The following is a 19,752-nucleotide window of genomic DNA, read 5'->3' as shown; positions in this document are numbered from 1 at the left end:
AGGTTTTTTTATGCAAAAAATCAAATATCCCACAAACAACTGAAACTTCCCCAGATTTCATAATTGGAATTAAAAAATGTTTCGTCTTTTTAACTAAAGATTACTGTACAAAACATTAACTTTTGATACATGAAAACGAAAAGTACAGTTGTCAAGGCCTGTTCACTCTCCTCCCTCAACATGGTTCAGACCCACCCATTTATCCCATTCCTCCTCCAACAATGGATTTAGGGCACTGGTCACCTTGTTCACCATAACCACCCTCCTACACTACAGCTTTGCCCCTTCTGAGTCCATTCTTCACCCTGTAGGCAGAGGTCACTTTAAAAACACAAATTTGACCATGCATTCCCCTGCCTAGAGCACCAGCAACTTCCTAATGCCTTCAGGTTGAAGCTCAGCCCTTGGCCTTGCAAGGCCTACAGAGCACTCCAGGATCTCCCTCCAGTTCACTCAGCCAGATTTCTCCTCATTCCTGGGTTCCAGAACTGAGTATTTTACTGAATAATGCTGCCACATGAAATGGTGTTCTTTCTGAGAAATACTCATTCACACATCAGCATGTTAATTCCTACTCAGGCACTGCCTCCTCCAGGAAATCTTCTATGATTTGATCCTCCCTAATTTTACCCATCCCCCAACACACACTAGTATGTAGGCGCATACTACATAGGTAAGTGTATAGCACATCATTTATGCATCGCAGTAACTATAGCTGTTTACAGAGTATTACTCCTTTATACCTTGCAGTCCTTCCTTCTTACATCTCACTTGGCATACTGTATACTCGTAATCATCTTAGCTATCCTGTAGCTAAATCTTTTTCCAAGGCCTGGAGATACTATCTCCGCAACCCAAGGTCACACATTCTTAAAATTTTACAGAGCTTGGAGTACTAGCCACACACTGCAATCCAAGTCCTGGGCTCTTCCCAATATCCTGGGCTACTTCCAAAGGCCATTAAATGGGAACCATTTGATAGGAATATGGCAGAGATTATTGAAGAGTACTAATAGGGGTGACAGACTGGCTCAGTCAGTAGAGCATACGACTCTTGCTATTAGGGTTGAGAGTTCAAGCCCTATGTTGGGAATAGAGCTTACTTAAAAAAAAAAGTACCAATAAAAGCATTAAAGAACAACAGATACAACTCTACAGATGTTAAGCCTTCAAAAAATATTGGCATAAACTCAGACAGAAAGTTGCTGAATTTTCCTTCTTCCTCTTTTTTAGTACCTGAATTAGGAACCCAAAATTGCTTTCCAGAAGCTAAATGGTTCTACTTACTGGCTTTCATTTTTATGCATTTGGTTTGCTTCTTGCTAACTGCTTTAGGACATAAGCTGTATTTTGAATTTTCTTCATCAGTATGTTTACAGTATTTTGTCAGGGACTTCTCTTTTTTCTGTCCTCATGCTAATGTAATACATAGGAAGCTTACCTTTTCCATAACCTAATGTGAGTGTTCCCACATGTCTGCAGTCAGAATGACTTTACAGAGTATCACAGGAGAAGAGGAGACCTAGGGTAAGCCTCTCTGAGAAAGAACTATGTTGATTTCCACAGTAAAAGGGAGGGTTAGAACTGGGAAGGAACTCAACAAGATGCTCTGTGAAAATGTACTACTTTAAGGAAGCATTCCTTCTTGCCTCCTTGGAGAGACCATGAGTCAATAAAACCCTTTAAGAATCATTGAGCCAGCCAGAATTCTGGTTCACGGCTCCTTAAGGGATCAGGGTTTCAACAGGAGCACCTAAGAATTAATCTCACTATTCAAAAGGTATGAAGAGAGATGTTTAGAGTAGGGTGCCAACTGAAAAACTCTACTTCTTTAGTCTCCTGAAGCATAGGTCTGCACGAGGTCATGCATTTGGTCTTCTTACATAGGATACCTGTATTAGCACTCCAGCTCTCCACTGGGCCTGTATTCCAACCCTGGGTTCTAAACCCTGGGCTAGGGTTATTATGCTTGGGTGTCCAGAAACCTCCATGTCCCAAAAATGGGCTGGGGTCTTGCTATGAAATGAGTTACCATCTTACTCCTGTTTCTTAACCATGTTTTTCCAACTAGATCTCCTAGATTGTCCATATATACCTGAGAAGTGCACATAGTTGGAATCACCTTAGGGCAGTGACCACCGTAACATGGAGATGCTCCCCAGAGGACAATTCTCCCATCATCAGTGCAGTTGGTCTACGTGCCCTAACCTTGTGAGATAAAGAGTTTTGCTATCCTCACTGGCCTGTGATGCAGATGCTCCATGATGTCTTATGCTCACATTCCAACACTTCTATCCACTGAATACCAGCAGTAAGAGAATTACAATTAGATCCACACAATTATACTTAAAAAGAAAGAGGGAGAAAATGGAAGAAATACCAGCGGGAAGAGGGTATGAAAAATCAGGTAGAAATAGCAAGGGCAATGTATGTAGAGTTGGTATGTCATGGTGACATTTCACTCAATGTAGTTGAGGTCAGATTGCCCTACTCTTCAAGTAAAAATAAATCTTGCAAATCAGAAATAATACGAAGAAAAAAAAAGAATATGGTTAATGCTATTAAAATTCACCCCACCCATTCTAAATTTAAAGTAGTTGAGAACTAGCAAGTAAAAGCACATAGACTTGGGGGTCCTTAAAGATTCAAACACAGAGTTACAGAGGAGGGGCAGTAAAAGTTGGATGACAAGGCTCAAAAAGGGAAGAGCTAGTGGTAGCCAAGACACGGAAACAAGGACTGGAATTGACTTAAGAACTGTTCTTAAAGAACTGTGTAAGGAGAAGAGTGAAGTATGAGAAAAATGGTAAATATAGTAGACTAATGCTTTATTTTCTTCTTAGACTGTAGAAGAGAAATACATTTTTCTATAGGCTGAGGGAATTTCTCCTAGTGGAGAAAGAGAAACTAAATGTCCAAGAAAATAATTACTAATCAAGCAAATACCCAGGGCAGGTGGGGAAAAGTAAGAAAATTCACAAGTAAGAAGGTAATAAAGTTAGAGGAATTTGAGATTGTGTTTACTTACTACCTGATTTAAAACAAACGTTTAAAATGCAAATAGCTACCCATTATAAAGACTGGGTCATGAATGGTGTTAATTTCCATTTTTCTCAAGTGCCTTCATCCACAAAAAAAGCTTCAAAAAACAAGATATAGTATACTCCCTTCTCTTTAAAATAGAAATTCTGTAGGAATAACTTTTAATTTTCCTCTCTCTCACTCTTTCAAGTTTTCTGGCAGTAAAAAAGACATTTTAATAAGATTTATTTCTGAGTAGTCATTATATTTTTAAAATTCTTTTTAGTATTCCTTAGTAGTTTCACCCAATAAAATTAACTACCTCAAGCTGCCACATTTTGAACAGAGGCTGATTTTTCCATTGATTAGCAATCATTTTCTCTTCGCTGTTTTATCATTAGAAACTCCCTTGACAGTTTCAAGTTGTTAAAATCCTGGGTTTTTTCTTCATTCCTTTGCTCCATAAATCACTACATCAACTCTTCATGTAGGCAGAAAAATAGTGCCAGAAAATAGGTCACCATGCATTGAGCCACAATTTTAACTACCTAGATTTAAAAAAATAAATAAATAAAAAATAAAAAAATCAATCCTACAACTTAACAAATTAACGTAAAAATACTAATTTCTACCTTGTTTTTAGTCAGCTATCAAACTTTACGTCACTTCTGCATCCTACTGCCCATAAAACTGGGTTTTGCATACTGATGACTAATACAAATCGTGCTTGAAATTGAACATTAAGGCATGCTAGCCATGCTCACAATGGACTTGTGTATTTCTATAGTTCCTTTCACTTCAGGATCTCAAACATACTTTACTTTTTAAAATCTCCTTCACGTTGGCAAGTCAGTAAACCTAGCATCAGGAAGGGATATTGCCAGAAAACTAATTCACAGGAAGTTTGAGTGAGTTTCCCTCCCAATGTGGTATCAATTTGTTTAATATCTGATAATAGCTTTTAGGATATAAGACAGATGTCTGAATTCAAAAATCAATTTCAAGTCAATATGTCTGCAGAATAAAAAAAAAAACAACCAAAGTATTCATTATGCAACTAAAGAACAAACATGGAGAACTCTGTCACCAAGAGAAGGAGAACATTAATTTTTAGTGATAATTTCAAATATCCTTAAGGACTGTCTAGATTTGCTGGTGTCAAATGGTGGAAAAACCAAATCTACAAATGGCGAATTACCTTATATCTGGTCATATTCTGTAATACTTTATTAGCATTACTATTTTTGACAAAGTACTGAAATTGCACTTACCAAATTTTTAGGGAACCATACCCAATTGAATTACTATCTATAAATCACCAATTTAGATGGTTCTCCCTGATGAATTTTGTCAATCTCTGAGAAATGAAGTTTTAAACATTTGTCAATCTCTGAGAAATAAAGTTTGAAACATTAGATAATGCTTTAGTTATTTATATAGCTTGTGAACCAGTATACATTTATTAATAAAATATTACTTGATTAATATACTTAGCTAATATATGATTGAGTGGTCTGGTATTCTATAAGCATAGAATAAACATAATACACTTATTTTAACTAATAAAATTTACTTAGTATAATAGTTAAAATACAGTGAATTACTTAGTTAATATGTCATGTTCTGTAAGAAACTTACATTTCTGTATTAACCTCCCAAAGCCGTATTTGCACAGCGTATCACTACAGTTAAAAAAACAAAATACTACATGGCAATGAGAAAGAATGAAATATGGCCTTTTGTAGCAATGTGGATGCAACTGGAGAGTGTGATGCTAAGTGAAATAAGTCATACAGAGAAAGACAGATACCGTATGTTTTCACTCTTATGTGGATCCTGAGAAACTTAACAGAAGACCACGGGGGAGGGGAAGAAAAAAAGAAAAAAAGAAGAAAAAAAAAGAGGTTAGAGAGGGAGGAAGCCAAAACATAAGAGACTCTTAAAAACTGAGAACAAACTGAGGGTTGATGGGGGGTGGGAGGGAAGAGAGGGTGGGTGATGGGTATTGAGGAGGGCATCTGTTGGGATGAGCACTGGGTGTTGTATGGAAACCAATTTGACAATAAATTTCATATTTAAAAATAAATAAACATTAAAAAATAAAATAAAAAAAACAACACACACACACACACACACACACACACACACACACACACACACACACACCAACATTTCAAACGTTTAAGTATTTCCAACATACTTTGCTAATAGATTTTCCCCATACAGGCTTAAGTTTTATTTTATGAGTCAAAGCCTTTTGTATTGTGAACCTCATTTTTAGTAAAAGCTCCTTTCAGTGAGAAGGTTCTGAATAAAAAGAAAATGGGAAGGTGGAGTCCTCACTCTTGGGCAGAAGGTGGCAGCAGCTGAAGGGTCTGACTGTCCTTCCAGGGAGTTCTCTGCATTCAGTGCTTCTACTCCTATTACTAGGTCCTGGCAGGGTTTACTGTTTACTTTTTGAAATTAACATAGGATTATAAAAATATAGTTTTGTCAAAATCTGACTAATCCACCTACTAATTTTAAAAACTATCATTTCATAAAATAATTTTGTATTGTAGATTGTTTGCAATTTTCTATTCTGTTTAACTTGACTAGGCATTTTTTGGTCTAATGCACACTTTTAAAATTAATGTAGCATTAGAATGTTTTAATATCGAGTACATCACCCGCTCATTTTCATCTCCTTAAAATGTGGGCTTATTCATTCTTAGTCCAGAAAAAAAAACTTCATTACTCTGTCAAGTTGCAAAAGAACTCTTAGAATTTTTATTGGGATTGTCTGAACATTGCAAAAATTAAGAATCAATAGTTTTCCTACCCAGGCTTGTGCTATCATTGTGATATCATACCCAAAAGTAGAACTTGCCACTCAGTTTTTTTGTTTTGTTTTGTTTGTTTCTAGTCCTCCACATCTGTATCAGGATTATTTCCAACATTTATAAGGAAATAAGGAATAAAATAAAGCCAACAAACTACTTTTCATTTCTATCAACAGGATCATTTTTTTAAAAAATAGGATCTGTTTTTCCATGACTCTATGTTTTTGCACTTTGCAAATCTGTGGACATATGTTTATTTTAAAACTGATAACCTTACTAACTCTATTAGCTCCAATGGAGTCTCCTCAAACTTTGTGAATTACATATTAACCCCCAATACCTGTGGTAAATACTTAAATAATATTTTTTAAATGTTTATTTATTTTTGAAAGAGAGAGCGAGCGTGAGCCCAAGTGGGGAGGGGCAGAGAAAGGGAGACACAGAATCTGAAGCAGTCACCAGGCTCCAAGCTGTCAGCACAGAGTCCAAAGCCAGGCCCAAACTCAGAAACCATTAGATCATGACCTGAGCCAAAGCCGGACACTTAACCAACTGAGCCACCCAGGTGCCCCTAAATTTCCAAATATCTTTAAATAAATATAATCTGTCACTTGCATGAAATCAGTTGAATGTGATATGTGAGTTATTAACTTTCTCTCCCAACACTTAACCAACTGAGCCACCCAGGTGATCCTGTGGCAGTCACTTTAAATTTATTGTATTTAATCTTGACCAAGAAAAAAAAAAAAAGAAAAAGAAAAAAACATAGGAAACAGTATATGGTCTAAGCTATCTCTATTATATTTTGACTAACTGAAAAAACTAAAAGAGGAGACACCCCTGGGAAAACAGCTAAGTCAAGTATCATAATTATTCCTCCATTATATCTTCCAGCTTTAGGTCTCTAGCAATCACTGCTTTGTTCCTGATTCTCTTCTCTAGCCAGTCACCTCCTGCCAAAAATTCATGTCAACAGATCCAAAAGCAAGCTCATCATCTTTCTCCACAGCTATTAAGTAACCTATTTTTCTCTTATGAATTTCTTTAATACTGTGTTTTATCACTTGAAAGGTATTTAATACATTCTACTTCTCCCATCTCCTTACAGGGAAATAGAATCCTTGAAAGCAGATACCAATTATTTTAAATCTTGGTAGTTCTCACAACACACTTAGACTCTCACACTGAACACAGAATGAGCTCAGATGAATTCCAGCATCCCATAGGTGGGTCCATATCCTGATCCAGGACAAGTGAGGGCTCTCATCCTGGGGTATTGATTATATGCATGCCTCCCATTCACTTTGATGCCATCTTCCTACTGCTTCGCTCATTGGGACACACCCCCAGAAACAGCAGGTGCAGAATGTGGGTCATTCATGGGTCCTGCAGAGGCATTACCCAGAGGGGTCTATTCAAGGAAGATGGTGATCCCATGTGGGATCAGTGGGCAACAACATTTGTCAATGATTTAAAATGAAGACATTGAGGGTAGTTCTTCACCCAGGCACAACATAGAGGCAACCTATACCTACACTGCTTATGACATTTGTCCCCTTAAAAATAAAGATCATCATCCAAGTGATGAATGGTCCCTAAATAACCAGTGGGATAAAAAAAAGTTAATGATTTACAGGGCTTCTGCTTGCCTAACCTCAAGTCCTCTTCAACATTGTTGTTAGATCCTTTGAATTCAAGAAAACTAGGCTCTGCCACTGTGTTGGATTCCCATCAACAGAAATAGGATATAATTTACCTTTTATCCTAAGCCTTTACGAGGGGTAAATTCATGCATGCTACTGTGGCCCTTCATCCCCAAATCATTTTTTTCAATGCAAGTGTATACCCCTCTGTGTGCACCACTGGGACACTTACATCAAACTCATTCAGAGCTGCAGCCAGCTCACCGATGCCTGTGTGGCCTTTGGCTTCATCGGTGGGCGAGGTAGCTTGAGCAGCATTGGAGATGCCAGCAATGGCTTCCTGGACTTGTTTAAACACATAGTCTCGGTTGGCTCTGGTGGCAGCAACATCTGGGTGGCGGAGAAATGCTTGGGAGGCTGTGTACAGCATTGTGGCATTCTTCTTTAGAGCCCCTCGGGCGGCTGCCATCTCATCCCGACAGTGAGGGTCCTTCAGCTCCTGTGTGTGCAAAACATGAGACCTGTCACATCCATGAAGTTTGCCATGGAAACCTTTGTTATTGAACTCTGAGTCAGACTCACAGAACTCCACTGAATTTTGTAAACCATCTACCTTCCCCTGTCCTCTCTCTAGCTGCCAGGACTTTGTGTATGGTGTTCTTTCTGCATGAAATACTGGAGTACTCCTCTTCTACCCTACCCTTTCACTCAACATGGCCCATCTTCCTGGAACCTATTCCATCCAGCTCTCTAGGCGATGTCTCCTATCTGCTCCCACAAGCCCCTATCCCCTCCTATCATCAATACTTATTATACTGTACTGGAGTTACATATTTAAGCATGTATTGTATCTATTGAGAGCAGGAAACCCGATCTTGTTTAGTGGCCCTTGACTTATTAGCAAACGTTTGGCCTATAAAAGGCACTCAAATATTGCTGGGGAAAATGTAAAAACCAAGATACAGACAAGTAGCCTGCATGGATAGGAGTTAGTTAAGCAGCAGAGGAAAACCCAGACTTCAGTCTTCTGATATTGCTTGCCCCTATATTCAGTGACAATTACAAACATGGGAAATCAAACTCTTCTGATTTTTGCTTAGTGCATATCTGCCACTTCATTATCAGGTTCGGACTAGGGTTCATTTCATTTTATTTTTTTAAAGTTATCTTTAATAGCAGCTCAATCACTGAGTTTAGGGAATAAAAATAGATCAAAGGTGATGTGCCTTCCTAGTTTTGGCTGTCAAAATAATACTACTGGGGAATCTCTTGATCTTCAGCTTTAAAGAGCATTGTTAAGAAAATGTTCACATCATTTACAGAAATGTTAAAGGCAGTGCTGCTCTCTGAGGCCATGTAGGATTGCCAGCTGAGGATCTCAGAGAAATTTTTCCAGTTTCAAAACATCATTGAAGGTTATTTGAATCACTGGGGTTCAGTTTCTATTTGTTTATTCAGTATGTGTTATATAAATTACCTGGCAACAATTGTATCTTTTCTTTTGTGTGTCAAAACGACTCTGAGACAAGCATAATTTATTGGTTATCTAGGATTGTCAAGGCAGATTGACAAGTAATCATTAACTGAACCATCTATCATCTTTTGCTTATGCACTAATGAATTTAGCCCGCCAACAGGATTTCTAGTTTGAGGGCATTTCTTTTTGATCCTAAACATGAACACCAATAGGTAACCAACATGTGTGTGTACTTTCTATGCCAGATAATTATCTAGGCATTCAAAGTGAAAGGTTTCTCCCAACTAGCCATGAAGAGCCTTTTAACCTCCAGAACTCTGGTCCAGAAATTGCATATTATATTACTGGGTACCTATACTTAAAAAAGGAAGAGATGGAAGGGGGATTCTCCCCATAAAAACATTTGAGGAAACATTCCTTAATTACATTAAAAAACCCTCCAAACAATCTAAATGTTAAATTATGAAGAATTGGTTAAGTAAATGACTGAAGCATTTATTTATTTGATAGACTCTGGATACTATAGTTTTCAATAAATGACATGAATAATATTTACAAGATAAATGAAAAGGTAGAACATAATATGCATACTTGTATGCAAAGTATGATTATAAATATGTTAAAATATGAAGATAAATAACTAAAATGCAATATACCAAAATTGTACCACTTTTTTCTTGGGTGGTTGGGTGTTCTATGGTTTTTTCCTTCTTCCAATTCTACCTGTTATCTAAATTTTCTTGAAAGAGACTGAACTAGCAGTTAATTAAAAATAAGGTATTGATGAAATAAATGATACTTATGGGTATTCTCATATAAATCTCATACATGTCCATGAATTTTAGTACACATCTATATATACACCAGTACCTGATGTTTCCATCTCCAACCCACAACTCTCTTCTATTTGACATTTTTACATGGAGAGTTCACAGGCATCTCACAATCCATGTATCTAAATATGAAACATTAATTTCTGTACCCAACTGACCCCGTCTTTCCCGTCTCTGTAAACTTACCAACATTTACTCATGTGCTGAAACCAGAACCTTAGAACTGAACTGGTTGCTGTCACTTCCTAACACGTCCAATTTAACATCAGGTCCTCCGAGTTCTATTTTCAAAATAAACTCAGATTCTTTGCAGTTTCCTCCATTTCCACCACTACAAACGAATCAAGACCACCATCTCTCACCTACTTCAGCCCCCCCCCCCCCAACTATAGCTGGTCTCTTCTCTTCCATTCCCTTCTGCACAACATATCTAAAATGCTAAAATACGTATTTGAGACATTGATATCAAACTTTGAACTATTCCAATACTACCCACCCACTTAGAATAAAATCCAAGACTTCTGCAAGACTCCCAATGTCCTGGCCCCTACCTTTCTTCCCAACTGCCCGCGTGGTTCACTAAGATCAAGATTCAATGGCTTTTTTCTCAGTTGTTTAAATTAGCTAAGTAGATTTCTTGGTTCTCACATTTGTGTTTCAGAGTAACTTCACTCCTACCCATCTTAACATTTTGGACTATCACACAAGAGCTCATTTGAGTTTTGCTGATTACTAAATACTTAAATCATCAAGTAATCTCAAATCACATGCGTGTGTCTCTCACACAAAGAATACTGTAAGCATGTTAGGGGCAGAAACTAGATCTTGGTCCAGTTTGTAATACCAACGTTCCTTCAACCTGGCACAGAAGAACACTCGACAAATGTTTGTTGAATAAAACTTTCTTGTTGGTCACAGACCATCTTAAATCACTAGGAATTGCTCTACGTGTTGAAGAATTATAGGAACAGTCAAGAGGACGGGTAAAGGATTTTTAACTGACCCTTTCACATTTGGAGATGTTTTTCCTAGGGGAAAAAAATAAAAACAAATTCCTTGAGGATAAAATCCTAATGGTACTTGACAAACAACTAGAATAGACTAAATTGAGTGCTAGCTCTAGACAAAAGGAAGACAGAAGACACTATGTCAGTCACCTTCATCAGAGTAACTCACACTTAACCTGTGTTATCCCACACCCCCACACATTTATTTTCTTCTCTGCCTTTCCTTGATTTTCTTTGCATAGTCTTCTTGTCTTTCATAAAGGGGTCACTCAACATGCTGCACATTTTGGCTATGCATATGCATGATGGGGTCTACAGGGCTAGGAAACAAAAAGTGAGGGCAAAGGGTGGTGCTCAGAAAGCATCCACTGCACTACATGAAACCACTCTCCCCTCCTTTCTTTTTTTTTTTTTTTTTTTTTTTTTTTTTTTTTTTTTTGATTGGGGAGCTTTTCTTACAGTGGAAAAAAGGTTACAGTGGTTCCCACCAGTCACACAGGAGGCCTGTGACCTACCCTAGGTAGGCAGGGGGCAGAGAGTACCCCAGGGCCCACAATGCTATGAAAACTGACCCATGTAATAAGCAACCTTTGTTGATCACAGGTTCTGAGGACATTTGCTAATTTAATAACCAGCAGATAAGGCTGATCTGTTATTTAAGCCTACCCAGCTAGGAGGTTACTTAAACACACATTTTTCCCCCAGCATTTCCTGAATTGTCCCCACCTGTTGTCTTCTTGCTGCTACATAGTTGAGTTTCACCATTTCTTTGCCAAATTCTTTAAAGCGATTTGCAAGGTCTTGTTCATTTGTAGCATTTTTGACAGCTTCCAAGGCCTCTTCCACCTGAGGTAATAAGGAACATTTATCAATGGATAGAATTTAAATATTAAACATGTTAGAAATGGTCATTTGTTAAAAAAAATATGCCTAGGGATTCACATTTAAATAAAATAGAAGTACCACTAATAAGTACTTATAATCAGAATATTTCTTCACAACACAGGATATTTTGTACCCAAAAAGATAATGCCTGAACTCTTGAAGCATTAGAACTATATCAATTGTCGTTTATTGGGTTAGGATTCTGATGAGGAATACAGACTAATAATTTCACATAGACACATACAAGAAAATCGATCAAAGAAAAAAACATGGAATTTGAAAACAAATTCTAGAAATCTTCAGGAGGAAGTGCTTCACCAACGAAAACTGAAGGAATTCCCTGAAGTGTGAGTGCGCTTGAATCTGCAACCACAGTTCTTGGCAACACCTGTGCAGCCAGAGCTGAACGGCCTGTAACTGTGAACTGAGTTCACACCCTGCCATCCACTGGAAAGAGGAGCTGTACACCCCGTGGAGAAGCAAGTGAATCTGAAGCCTCGTTGCCACTGAAGGTGGTGTCAGCGGGGGTAGAATGCAGGTGAGCAGAATGAGAGCAGGCATGCCTCCCTAATGATGTGCCCTGCTTCCAATTCTTGCCAACTGGATCATGCAACTTTTGCAGAGAGGTCTTAGACTTGAATTAGGAATTTCACTAAGAACTCCTTTACAGATGATTTGAGGATTTGGTGGGTGCCTGGGTGGCTCCGAGTTCGGCTCAGGTCATGATCTCACTGTTAGTGGGTTCAAGCCCTGCGTCGGCTCTATGCTGAGAGTTCAGAGCCTGGAGCCTGCTTCAGATTCTGTGTCTCCCTCTCTGCCCCTCCCCCAGTCACATTAGGTCTCTCTCAAAAATAAAGTAAAAAACATTAAAAAAAATAAAATAAATGACTTGAGGATTTGGGTGGTACTAAAGTCATTCTCCAGAATGACTTTAATGTTTTTATTTATTTTTGAGAGAGCACACACATGCGGGAGAGTGGAGAGAGGGAGACAGAGGATCTGAAGCAGGCTCTGCACTGACAACAAGAGAGCCCGATGTGGGGCTCGAACTCATGAACCAGGAGATCATGACCCAGCAGAAGCTGGCGCTTCACCAAATGAGCCACCCAGGTGCCCCCTCCAGAATGACTTTACTACAGTGTGAAGATTTCCACAATTGGTAACATTAAACACCTGTGGTCTCAATTTAAATTAAAACTAAAATTGAGATATGAAGTAATCCATGACATCATCATCAGTCAACTTGCTATTTTGCCAGTGGAAATAACCAAGAAAAAAGTTCTGAGTAAGGCACAAAACAGGTATGTGTTTGCTCAATCAAAAGTTCTTCTATACAAAAAGGGACCCTAGTAGACAGACCTCTGCTAATGATGTCTTCTAATAGAAGCAACAGAAAAAGAGCAGGCAGCTCAGTCATGTGAAGTGAAGAAAATGCAGGGCCTACTGAAGAATTCTGATTAGCTCTTTGTATTTGAAGCAAGCCAAAGGGAACATACAGGGAGTTCATCGTTTGACAATGCGGAAATACAAAGGACCACTAAAACAGCTAGAAAAAGCCAGAGATTAACACAGTTCTAAGCTACAGAAATCTACCTTTGTTTAAGCTTGACACAATCACAAAGATACCTAATTCAATATCCTTATCAAGTTTCACTGAGTGGAGGAAGAGAATCGTGTATATAAACCAGTGATAATGGAGATCATCAACCTTTTTCTCTGTAGACATGCCATTCAATTTACTAAATAGGTTAACCCATTTTTATTAAGAGTTGTAGCAAGCCAGGGAAGTTATTTAGAACGCTGGTAATCTAGACTCCACATAAAATTAAGTTTCCATTCACATCTCCTATGGAAATTCTGAATCTTTTCTTAACTGTAAAAAATATAAAATACTTTCACTTCTCAATGTTAGTCTTGTTCAATTCCTATCCAGGCTCTAATAATACTCAAGGAAAAACAGTAACAATCATTGAAAAAAAGGACTGTTGTGTGTCAAGATACTTTTTTAGGGACTCAAATCAAGTTACATTTTATGGTATGGAATAGGCCAGATAAAGCATTTTCATAGTTTAATTAGAATCTTATACCTCAAACCTTTAAAACAACAAATCAGTGATGTCTCACTTTCTAATAGATTTGTAATTATCTTAACACGGCTATCAACACCATCATGGAGAGGACAGCTCTTGGCAGTTAATTTGTTCCTGCTGCTTATTTGAGCTGTAAATCTTTCCGGAGGACATAAAAACTGGTTCCAGCGAAGAGCAAAATAATTATCTCAGAAGGAGCTAAATCTTGGATTTGTTTTCTAATACATATATAAAACAGGCTTCTTACTGAATATTAATCAGGCCAATTGGGAGTATCTATTTTGTTGCTTTATACCTTACATTTTCTTATTGGCTGTATCTGAAGAATCCAGATGCTGGTTTGAATCTATGTTTCTCATTCAGTGAAGTTCTTTTAAAAAGAAACACCAATGATGGGGTCTCTGTGTAAAGGTAGACTTAGCCGTACTTAGAGTTTTAATCTACAAGGATCTCCAAAGGTCAAGTAATGCAAAGTTCTCATGTAGAAACATGGGTTCAGAATCAGTCCAAGGTCTGGAAGAAATGGGACCATAGCAGAGAGTGGTGGGAGCAGACAAATGGTGGTGGGGGGGGGGGGGGCGGTGCTGAAGGAACAAGAAGGAAAAGGGGGAAAAAAAAAAGGGCAGTGACCAGACACTTCTTCTGAGAAGTCAAAATTAATAGAATAACCAAGTTGGTCCTTTTTTTGTTTTTGTTTTTTTTAAACAGAGACAATGATATTTTCTTTCTGGGTGTCTGGATTAAAGGAAATTACAGGGATATAAGCCAAACACTTTAAAAGGCAGTTCTTATACAGAATACTCAGGACACTTTCTCCAAAAACTTTTTCAGAGCACTTAGATGGCACAATTGGTTAAGCATCCAACTCTTGATGTCAGCTCAGGTCATCATCTGTTCATGAGTTCAAGCCCTGCTGACAGCATTGAACCTGATTGGGATTCTGGCTCTCTGCTCCTACCCAATGCTCTCTCTCAAAATAAATAAACAAACAACTTAAAAAAAAAAAAAAAAAAAAAAAAAAAGGAAAACCTCCCTAGCCTCCATAACCTCACATTGTTAGATATGAGTCAATATGTGTGAGGAAGGCTGTGGGTCAGATGGTTCTGTTTGAACCCCAACTCTGTCACTTGTTTGCATTACGATCCAGGCAAGCCACTTAACCTTTCAGACCCTCAATGTCATTTAATAAAATGAAGGTAATAATGTTTACGTATTACACAAAGTTATTGTGAGAATTATAGAAGAAATGAAGAAGGTTTTTGTAAATGGAAAAAATGAAGATGGCTAACTAATTTCAATTAGAACATAAATATAAGTGGGCTAAATACTGTAATTATGATAAAAACTCTCAGATGGAACTTTTGAGGGACCGACAGAGAATCCCAAGGAGGCTCCACACTGTTACCGCAGAACCCAATGTGGAGTTTGAACTCACAAATCTTGAGATCACGCCCTGAACTGAAATCAATAGTTAGATGTTTAACCAACTGAACCACCCAGATGCCCCAACAGATGGAACGTTTAGAAACAGACCCCACAAGAGGCTATCAACAGATAATTTAAACAGTAAGATAAAAAAATGAAGATAAAACCTCTCATGCTAATGAATTTTAATTGTATCTGCAATAAATTCTAAATATATAAAATGCCAATACGAATACAAAAAGAAACAGAGAACTTGAATAGACCAAAGTATATGACAGAAATGGAACAAAGATTTCTTCTCTACTCTTTTCTCAAACTAGGTATTCTGTATATGTAGGAAAGCAAAGAAAGAAATGCAAAATAGCAAACACTTAGAATAACTGGCAAGAATTAGTAGCTCCTTAAACAGAGACACTGACCTGCCACTTAGCGTCTAGCTAAGTATCGGAGTATCTGTTAAGCAAAGTATCTAATGAAGATGTTTTCCCAAATAATTTCCAAGAGGCAAGGCGCTTGGAACATCTGCAGACCAGGCACTCGGGAGAGTGGAAGCCTCACAGTGAAGGCCTGCCAGCGAGGGCTCTAAGCAGAGCAGAGCTCCTGGGGAGGTGTTATAAGGGGGAAGCTTGAGAGATGCGCCTGTCCGGAACTGGGAAGTCTTTTCCAATGAGCTGATAAAGGAAGCCTTTAGAGGCAGCAGCTGTAGCTTCCCTTCTTAAGAATGCCCTCGGAGTCCTGGATATCACAGTCAACTGTTCTCCTCCCACAGCAGGCCCGGCTGTGAACACCAAAGTGAGAACTCTGCTCAACCAGGTACACCTGTCCTTAATATTGGCAGCTTGGGCAGGGTACAGCTGAAAAGACTCAAAGAGCTAGAAAAGATATTAAAATTTCCTCCCTTGTTAGTGGATTTAGGTATTATTTTCAGAGCTTGTCACTTAAAACTCTTAAAATCTTGGTCTTTTCACAGAGATTGTTCAAAATAGCCCCTACCCCCATTCCTAAAGCAGGCCTGCCTTCCACAGACTACAGCTTTGTCAAATTGTTGGCAACCAGCTCTTTAAATCAGTCTCCCATTTTCCTGATTGGAACTTCATGTATTTACTTCATTATACGAAAAGTAGTCTGTGAATCCATGTAGTCATTGGATACTTATTAAGCAGCTCCTAGGAGTCAGGCAGATATATAGGGATGGGGGTACTGAACTGAGGAGTCGATCCTTCGCCCCCCTGGACTGTGTCACCTGGCTCTCCCATCAAAATTTACCATCCATACCAGGGCCATGAATCAGGGCGTAAGGATCCTCAATCCTGTTGGGACAGACTAACCTCATTTCAGGATCCTCTTGTGGATATGGGGTTGATTGGATTTTAAGTGACCTGAACTAAACTATTTAATCAGTCTTATATAATTCTCTTATTAGGATCTAGTTTTACAGCTAAATTAAAAATATTGTCTTGGGAGCACCTGGGTGGCCCAGTCGGTTAAGCATCTGATTCTGGGTTTCAGCTCAAGTCATGATCTCACTGTTCATGGGATAGAGCCCTGTGTCAGGTTCTGCCCTGACAGCACAGAGCCTGCTTGGAATTCTCTGCCTCTCTCTCACTCTCTCTCTCTTTCTCTCAAAATAAATAAATAAACATTCAAAAATATATATTATCTAGGAAACAGTAGTTGGCTAAGTAAATAAATGAGTAGATGTAAGATTCCACATTCTATTACTTTACTTGTTTAATCATGTACTCTGGTTTGACTGCTGATACCGCAGCACCATCATATTTTATGTCTCTGCCTCCTAACTCTGGCTTTTTTTAAAAAAAAATTAACATTTATTTATTTTTGAGAGACAGAGACAGAGTGCAAGTAGGGGAGGGACAGAGAGAGAGGGAGACATAGAATTCAAAGCAGACTCCAGGCTCCCAGCTGTCTGCACAGAGCCCTACGCGGGGCTTGAACCCACAAACCATGAGATCATGACCTGAGCCAAAGTCGGACACTTAACCAACTGAGCCACCCAGGTGCTCCCTAAAGCTGGCCTTCTTGATTAAATATTTTCTTTCCTTCATAAGCTGCTCCTCCTGATTAAATTTTGTCTTGTTAACAAGTGAAGAAAATGATTTCATCAGAAAGCAAGAATGCTTAAATGCTATTGTCATGTATTCTTAATGTGTCATGTTTTATAAAGCACAATAATACAGCTTATATTCCCAAAGTTATTTTCAGCTGGTACAAGAAAAATAACACTAGCCAGTGCCACTGAGTACTTATGGGATGTACCAGACACTGTTCTAAATGGCTTATATATACCTAATTTCGTCCCAGAAAACAGCTCTTTTCAGTTGATAGTTTTCCTATTTTTTACTTTATGCAGGAAATACTGAGGTCAGGGTGGTTACACTAGCTTCCCAAGAGGTCTGACAGCAAGTGAGTTGGGAGCCTGGATTTGAACCGAGGTAGTCTGCTCCAGAGTTCGTGCTTTTAACTCTCCAGCTCTACTGTCTCAGTTTCCCAGAAAGGATAGGTTTACGAAGTTGATGGAGTTTGGGCTTGGGTTATACTGATGAACACTCATTAAGAGCCTTGCCCCATCTGATCAGTCTCCAGGATCTAGTCATTCCACCTCTTTAATATCTTTAAAACCTACCTCCTTTTCACAACATGCACTGCCACTGCCTTCACCTGCCTTTCAGTCACTGGCCTGGATAGTTTCAATGATCTCTTCATCCGTCTCCTTGCTCGGATGCACCGCTTTTCTAATTCTTTCTCCACATTGCTACCAAAACTATTGATATAAACCACAAATCTGATTCTAAGGCTTAGAAGTACTCAGTGGCTCCCCATAATCCACACAGAGTCCAAATGAATCATGTTATCTGAGGCACTAAACAACTTGTATTGCCCCATCCAACTTTGTTGGTGCCTCTCCCCACCTTGTCCTGTATGCTCCAGCAAGACAGAATCAATTATATTATTGAGAACACCCCAAGTCCCTTCTCTTGCTCTCATGCCTTTGTTCCTTCCCTTGGTGTGTGAAGCTCTCTGTAGCTGAAGTCTGTTGTCTGACCTGAATCTATCTCCTTTCTTATGGCACAAGCACCCCATGAGCACACTAAGGGCAGATTTCCAGCAAGTTCCATTAGCTTGTGTGGCACCTTGGTGACCTCACTGTCACCCAGTGAGGTAGGAATATCTGGATCTTGGCCCCGGCTCAGAGTGGCTGGGAGGGTCTCCCTGAAGTGCTCCATCCCAGTCTTTGGGGTAGCAGCTGCTCCCCTGCTCCTGCTATTCCTATGTTCCTTAGAGCTCTCTTCCTGCTATCCAAACCCTTATAACTCTAGTCTGCTATTGGAGTTAACAGTTCTTCATATTAAGCTTCCCCCTGCTGAACTTACTGTGAAGTTTTAATCTCATCACTGAACAGAATGATATATCCCCAAGCTCTTCTGATGGGAGCAACCTCTTCCCAGTCACCCTCAACCTTTAGGCTACAGTTTAGCTTGGGCTTCTAACTCCCACATACTCAATCTGGTCCAAGAAATTGGTTCCAGGAAAAGCAAATCGCATTCAATTTAATAAGACTGAATCCTGAGACCTCCTTCTCCCAGCCACATCACCCTTTCTCATATTAACCTCAAATGACCAACACTATAATTTGGTTGAACTGATCCCATCTGTGACTTGGGGGATGGTGAGGGAAAGGAGTAAGCACTGACCAAATTAAAAAAAATCAACATATCCCATTCCCCCTCTAAATAATTTTTAGAGATAATCACCTAATTCATAAGCCAATAGAATTAACAAGACCATGAAACTTTTATTTGTGCTAAAAATAAACGGGAAGAGAATTCACTCTTTCCTGCTATCTTTAGTCTAGAAGCATGTAATTTTGAGAATAGTTAGCAGCTATCTTGAGACTATGACAAAAGGGCCTACAGAGAAGAGTGCTCTTAGTGAAGGAAAGGAGATAAGAGCCTGGTTCTTATCACATTTTTGTGCCTTGGTCAAGCCTTGCCTGAGCCAATTACCTCTGGACTTCTTACTTTGGTGAGCCAATATACTCCTTTTTGAATATACCAAGTTGAAAATGAACTTTCGGGACCTCATCAAAATAAAAAGCTTCTGCACAGCAAAGGAAACAATTAGCACAACTAAAAGGCAGCCGATGGAATGGGAGAAGATATTTGCAAATGACATATCAGATAAAGGGTTAGTATCCAAAATCTATAAAGAACTTATCAAACTCAACACACACACACACACACACGCAATAATCCAGTGAAGAAATGGGAAGAAACCATGAATAGACACTTCTCTAAAGAAGATAACCAGATGGCACACACATGAGAAAATGCTCAACATCACTCATCAGGGAAATACAAATCAAAACCACAATGAGATACCACCTCACACCTGTCAATGTAGAATGGCTAACACTAACAACTCAGGCAACAACAGATGTTGGCGAGGATGCGGAGAAAGAGGATCTCTTTTGCACTGCTGGTGGAAATGCAAACTGGTGCAGCCACTCTGGAAAACAGTATGGAGGTTC

The 19,752-nt window shown here is 38.8% G+C and overlaps 1 protein-coding gene across 9 annotated transcripts in view; it reads right to left on the bottom strand.

The window, feature by feature from the left end:
* Window positions 1–19,752, bottom strand: part of CTNNA2 (catenin alpha 2) — a 1,100,619-nt gene that overhangs the window by 742,021 nt on the left and 338,846 nt on the right. For all 9 annotated transcript variants that reach the window (XR_006200794.1, XM_042932824.1, XM_042932822.1 and 6 more), the window contains 2 exons: window positions 11,530–11,649; window positions 7,719–7,985 (listed from right to left, as the gene is read on the bottom strand). Coding sequence is in view for 8 of the 9 variants with exons in the window: in XM_042932824.1 (XP_042788758.1) it covers window positions 7,719–7,985; window positions 11,530–11,649 (387 nt within the window). In the remaining variant the exon portion in view is untranslated. The remainder of the gene's footprint in view (window positions 1–7,718; window positions 7,986–11,529; window positions 11,650–19,752) is intronic.

The sequence above is a fragment of the Panthera leo genome, chromosome A3 (assembly GCF_018350215.1).
Source record: "Panthera leo isolate Ple1 chromosome A3, P.leo_Ple1_pat1.1, whole genome shotgun sequence".
Taxonomy (NCBI): Eukaryota; Metazoa; Chordata; class Mammalia; order Carnivora; family Felidae; genus Panthera; species Panthera leo.
This window is presented reverse-complemented; position numbering and strand designations above follow the sequence as displayed.